General features: G+C 37.9%; 1 protein-coding gene across 1 annotated transcript in view; it reads right to left on the reverse strand.

The window, feature by feature from the left end:
• Nucleotides 1-326: 326 nt before the first annotated feature.
• LOC112104336 (solute carrier organic anion transporter family member 4C1-like) overlaps nt 327-6,851 on the reverse strand; it is a 109,504-nt gene continuing 102,979 nt past the window's right edge. The window contains exons 12-13 of the mRNA XM_024196612.2: nt 4,896-5,033; nt 327-1,683 (exon numbers count right to left, since the gene is read on the reverse strand). Of these exons, the coding sequence (XP_024052380.1) occupies nt 1,559-1,683; nt 4,896-5,033 (263 nt within the window). The 3' untranslated portion in view covers nt 327-1,558. The remainder of the gene's footprint in view (nt 1,684-4,895; nt 5,034-6,851) is intronic.

Below are 6,851 nucleotides of genomic sequence, written 5' to 3' on the forward strand. Positions count from 1 at the left end.
AGTGGTCCTTGATAAAGGCCTATAAGAAAGGGTAAGTGGGTTTCTTTCCCCAGGATCCAGCACAGGGTGGCAGGGACTGTTGACACAAAAGCGTTCCTCCTCTGAATCCCAAAGGCTCAGTCAGTGTACCCATCATAGTACCAAGACACAGAACGCACACAGACACACATGGGTTAGGTAGAAGGTGAAGATGTAATTCATTATTGGTACTTCAAAGTTAAGCAGAAGCTTTGAAGCCAACCCACACAGCAAATAACATCTCATATGCATTAAAAATAAAACAGCATTATATACCAGATTTAAAAATAGATTTATTTCACCGTAGTTAAACAATATTTAAATCGAATAGATTTGCATGTAATAAAATATTTAACGCTAAAAAATTATTGTTTACTAAGACATGTACACCTTATTTTAAGTTTTCTACAGATACACACCCTATTATTTTAAAGGTTTACTCAAGGTTGCAAGGCCCCAACTGGATGTACTTTTTTCTATCAATGTGTTTGCATAGTCTTTCATTGTGTATTTGTATTCAGCAAAAATAATTAAATCCCTTTTTTAGAAAATAATTAGTGCAGAGCACTTAGGAGTAACCTCAAAATAATGGGCTAGCACACATCTAACAAGTAAAACATTTTAAGAAAACAGATTTTATTTTCAAAATTTCCAGAGTGTATATCATGAGAAATGAAGCTTTCTAAAAAAAAATATAACAAGAATATTTGACATCATCCTTTTGGATATTGTCTGAATTCAAATACTAAGGCACCCAGTTGAACAAACATTTATTAATTACAAGTTTGTTAGTTTTCCTATAATGGAAACTACTCTTTGCTTTTTTTCCTACAAATATATTTAAGATTACAAAAAGTTATCACAATTTAAACTTTTAACCTAACTTGTTCAAAATAGATTGAGAAAACAGAAGTGCTTGTTTTTTTCTATTTGTTCCTACTCAAGAAACTATAGTATAAATAAATTTACATCAATCAAATCTTAAATGTTCTTTAGTAGCCCAAAACGTTGATACATGTTATTCCTGCCAGTTTAAAGTAAACATTGACAGCTCCCTTTAATACACCCATTTACTATTTTGTTGTCCTAAAGTCTGTCTTCTTAGGGTGTACGGTTGCCTTTATAGGCAGTAACAATTATTCATGTTTTTTTGGTATTCCAGTTTGGCTTTTATGTCATCTTTCTTGTGTTCTACTGATAATATTGCAATTTGCTTAACTCAATGAATTATAAGACATTTCGTATATTTACAGTATTTTTGATTGGGTATATGGAAAGTTAAAAATAAAAGTGTTAATAACCCAATTTCTTTCCTGTGATATCTAAAGGTACATTGTTGAAACATAAAATTTCCTGAGTTTGAATTAATGTTACACAAAATATCCACAAATATTTAAGATAATTTAAAACTGTTTAAGAACTAAATCATGCTCAGATAATGCTGCACTTGCAACATGAAGCTGTCACACAGCTTATCTTTCAGTGGCTGTGTATATTCTTCTTGGTTTCTTTTAAAGTTCCTGGTTTTCTCATAACAGTTTTACATGTGAACAGCAGACACCATTTCAGCATCCTTTTGCAAAGTTGCAGAATTGTCCGGTGGGGGTTTATATAAGCAGAATGCAACGATAATAAAAAGGATAGTGATGACTTTACAAGCTGCACCTTTATATGAAGAAAAGTGAACTTGTTTATTGTTGAAGATCAACTTTCAATACATATAATTAATGTTAATTGCCAAAGTTTGTGAAAGCCTTACATTCAACTTGATGGCATCTCTCTGTCTGTCATGCCATAACTTTTAAACATCCCATTTGATCAATTTCAAAATGATCTAGACATCTATGACTACAAAACTATTGATTTGGGGGGGAAAAAATCAGACAACCAAAAGGGGGGAAAAGGGGAGACATATGGAGACCCTGTCATCTGTTTAGCACAGCCCCAGCTTCAAACACCTCTGCAACTGTCTACAGATCAAACACCTGGCCCACAGCACCTGTTAATTCCTATAACAATACCTGTCTCATCACGGTTCATCCTCCCAATAGAGTTTAACATGTTGACACTTGAATGACTTATCTCCCAAACAAATAATAATGGGGGGTGAGTGGGATATAGAGCCTCTGACGCAGAGGAATGTAAGGGGAAATTCAGGGATGTAATGATCTCTTGATGAGTGCAATGAGTTTGGCCTACAGAAACTATAAATGTGTGACTCCATAGTTCGTAATAGTGCCACAAAGGTATAAAGCAAAGAACTAAAAATATTTACTTTTAAGTTAAAAGTCTTACTGTAAACTTGGCTCAATACTATAGCTCCATACTATGGTACCCATTAGTGGCAGAAAGCATGCTTATCCACAAAGCTAATCAAAAGTCCCCTAAAAAAAGCAGGAGTCTTTCCATTGACTTCCAGGAGCTTTGGATCAGGTCCCTCATCTGCCCTCTGGTCCTCATTTGCTGTGAGAACTTTAATACTCATTAGAATTCTGTTCTTCTCCTCCACTCCAGGCTGTTCAAGACAATAAAAATAATCTTCCCTTCTTTCTTTAACTACAGTGCCCCCGATTATGTCCATTCATTGGCTTCCTGTCACCTGCTGCGCTGTACTGAAACTCTTCATCCTCACTTAAGGTGTTCTAAATAATCTTCCTGAATACACATCCTCCTCTCAAGTACACTCTTCACAGTTCTTTTGACTTCCTGCTCACCATGTTTTCCAATTCTTAGCTTCATGTCCTCATTCATCAAGTGTCGTCTATATCTTCCCTCAATTCCCTCCTTAAAGGTGATGTGCAAAGGGAAAACTATTGCATCTGTGCTCTTTTTCTTTCCTCACTCCTCCTGGTGTACAATGTAATCCAGATCTCAATCCAAATCGTGAAGCAGAGAGCTTCAAATATTAGGAGAGCTATGGGTCACACAAAGTTGGCCAGCTATTCAGTAGAGAAACTTTTCTAACTTGTTTAGAGATCAAAACTAACTTTAACTGGCCCACTCTCCCCTGATACCAGTACTGTCAAGTCAGGCTTTATGTTTCTCCACTTTTTAGAAAACCTGTTTTATACATAAAGCTAACTTTAGAAGCAATGGCATCTGATCAATTAGGGGGAAAAAAATCTAATTTATATTAATCTTTGCAGACAACTTTTCTAACAAAAAAAGTCCATATATGACACATTGGAAAAAAGCACCTGGATAGGGAAATTATCCCAAAGGAATGAGGTTTGATCTGGAAAAGAGGACCAGCAACCTCAGTTTGTAGCACAATAAAAGAAAATTTCTTTAAGATACTGTTTCATGGTACCTCAGGTTAAAAAATATAGATAGACTGAATAGGGATAAATGTCTAAGAAATTGTGGCGAAAGAGATTTTATGCATCTATAGTGGGCATGTCCATTCATTAGAGAGTCCTGGGATACAATCCATAATCAAACGTTGGATATTTATTACCAAATGATCTGTTAGTACTCCTCCTGGGGCTCTCTAGTGGGAATGGTCACACTAGAAGAAATGAAGAATTATTCTGTCATCTGCTAGTAGCTGGTTGGCTATTGGTATCATCTCATTGGAAAAGAAAAACAGTCGAACCATAGAGGAATGGCTTAAAGAAATGGGAGGTGGAAGTCATGGAAACACATACATTAACACACTAGTCATATACCCTGCAAAATAGACAGAGAACTGATAGATACTTAGATATTTGGTTACTTTTTATTTAATACTCAAAGTATATTCACCTGCCCCAAAAAAACCACATACCTTTTTATTTTTTACTTAACATTTGATAGATATGCCTGATCTAAATGTCATAATGATGGTAATACCTTGTTAAATAGAAAGATCTGATGTTTAAAGAGACATTATAAAGACAAGAGCTAGCTGTTGTAATTATTGTTTTGTTTCTGTTATTTATATGGCAAGGATTTGTAAACTTGATAAACTTCCTAAATAAAATCAATAGCTTAAAAAGATAATGCTTGAAAGGTATTTGTTAAAGCTGTTGGGGAGGGCTTGGTTGTTTTGGGGGGTTGTTTTTGTTTTTTGTTTTAATTTTCAAACATTGGTAGCTAAACTTAAACACCTAAATAGGTAGCCTCATTGCCAAAGGGGATGGTCACCTGCAGCTATCATTGAAGTCAAAAGGCACCTGAGTACCTTTAAAATAATCAGATGAAAAGCTTATTAATTGAGAGGGGAAATTATTTTTAGTCAGAATCTTCGAAGGTCTATTTTTGTTCTTCTTTGGAACTCTCATTCAACTGCAATGCTAAACTAACACTGGGGAGAAAATATGTATTTGTTAAAAGTTTAATTATAACTACAGGGTGAGAAAATGCCAATATTTATCTGAGACCTCTAAAAATCTTCCAGCCAAACTAGGGAAGTCAGCAAGAGGAACTCCCCTCCTGCCTCAAAAAAATGGGGGAAAGGTGGAGGGCAACCACACAAATCCCACTATATTTCAGGCTCTTGTTCATCTATAAGGAAGCTATAAAGGGCACAAGCCACCTAAGGAAAAAAAAACCATTTCAGGTTACCTTTAAAAACCTAACTCTTCAAACAATCCCTCCTTGTTTCTTTCAATTGTCAAGAGTCCCCACAGACTTCCTACCAAACTGTGGTCCTGTGTCTTGCCTGGTTTTTGACTGTCATGTCTTATTTAAATAGTAGTTCCTTCAGAAGAGCGAACTTATCTTATCTATTTGCAAAGTGCTGAGTACTATGTAAACTTATTACATAGTCTTATTAGGCTATTTTCTTACTCCTCAATTGTCATCTGGCAGTGAAATTCAAAATAGCTATGCCTTTTGCTATTAAAGATTTTAACACTCATTTGTGTTATGTACATATCAAATATGCAGTCACTTACTTATACCAATCAGCATGTAGGCCATTTTTGAGTTGTCGTAGACCCAGCAGGCTCCTTTAATGTCACATTTATTAACATCCCAGAGAGTACAGCTACTGTCTATTGCCACACCAAACAAAATTGGTCCAGGAATAGTGCCTAGAAGAGATACAAGTGTACAAAGATAATTGAAAGAGTCTTAACTGAATCAACAGAATTCATAGAGTGAGAGGCCAGGTGGGTCAGGTTCGTGATTGAAGCATCAAGTTTTGCGTAGCTAGATTATAGAACCAGACATTCAAATCTCATCAGCTTGTTTTAGACCTTTATCCTTCTGAGATACAGAGAGGACCATGCAACTTGCTGTACGTTGTTGCAAAGAACACTTTAAAAACTAAGGTGCCATCTGCTCCATATGAATGCTAAAGATACTATAGGACTTTTTTAGGAACAGGAGTTTGCCCTAGTGTCCTGGATCAATATTTACTCTCTTTCCCATTGCAGTATTGTGTGCTCATTTGTTGTCACCTCCCACCCAAGAGGTGGCTATACGTTAGGGATCCAATATGTACAATTTTTAAGCCCTTTCAGGTATTTCAGTCATTATGTAAATTAGTATTTCAATTATACAATCAATCCTGACAGTGCTCATGTAGAAACATAAGCTATCCCCTTACACATGATAGAGGTGGACAGGGGTTTTGGAATAGATTTTTCTAAGTGACGACAAACACTACAATATATAACTGAACACTGTGTCATCACACATGTACTGTCACTCCAGTTCCAAACGACCTGGTGTACTGATCTTAAGAAATGCAGCTCAGTAAACAGTTACCTGGTGGCCAGGGGAAAAAAGCTCTCAATTCCTTGGTGCTATTTTTACCAGCCATCTCAGTTCTACAACATCTTTTCACTCCCCTATTCTCTGAGAGGCACAGGTTTTTTTGGGGGGGAAAAACTTCCTTGGCTAACAGTCTATTAGATGGTATTAAAGATAATAATAACTGTCTTTTGGGGAGATGGGGGGAAGAAAAGTTAGATGAGCTGGGCTGGAGCTGTTGTTGTGGCTGTTAAATTCTTATTCTAGATACCATTTCGCATTTAGCTAGAGCTGGTAGCAGTAGTGATGTTATCTGGGGGGTGTTTTGGAAGGGGCTGGTCTGGTCAGAACATCTCTTGAGCCCAGAATGATGAAGGCCTGGATCCTAGGAGACATTGGGCGTGGCAGCCTGATGATGAAGCTTGCTCGAGTAGTCAGTTTTTCTCCCTAAAATCTCTCTCTTTTTTTTTTTTTTTTTTTTTTTAAAGACTCATTATTTTATCCATCAATTAGAACTAGTTTCCAACACACCAATTTTGGTTCATTAATTCCCAGTCCCACATTGTCTTGTTTACCCGGCATGATTTTAACACAGTCCTTGAATTATATTACTAGGTCTTTTTGTTTGCACTAATTTATTTTTTCCATCTCCCTTTTGCAACTTTTCCCATCAACTTTAATTTGAAAGGCTGTGACACTTTATGAACTTTCACTTACTTTTTACAGCTGAGCTTATAATTAAAGTAAATTTGTAGGCTCAATTATTACAACAGGCCCTGAGTACAACATCGCATGGTAAGAGGCTATGCCTCCATGTCTTGTGCAGGGTAGGGCCAGGGCCGGCTCTAGGCACCAGCAAAACAAGCTGGTGCTTGGGGCGGCACATTTTTAGGGGCGACATGGCCGGCGCCAGAATGCCGCCCCTAAAAATGTGCCCCGGCCGCCCTAGCTCACCTCCGCTGCTGCCGCTTGCGCGCCGCTACTCGCCCTCCCTCCCAGGCTTGAGAGCCTGGGAGGGGGAGCAGGGGCGCGCGAAACGGCTGTTTTGCGCGCCGCGGCCGCTCGGGGTCTCCCCCTCCCTCCCAGGCTTGAGAGCCAGGGAGGGAGGAAGGGGGAGAAGCGGCGCCCGCGCCGCGGCCACTCGGGATCTCCCC

This window comes from Terrapene carolina, unplaced genomic scaffold (assembly GCF_002925995.2).
Source record: "Terrapene carolina triunguis isolate 2854851 unplaced genomic scaffold, T_m_triunguis-2.0 Scaffold69, whole genome shotgun sequence".
NCBI classification, from domain to species: Eukaryota; Metazoa; Chordata; order Testudines; family Emydidae; genus Terrapene; species Terrapene triunguis.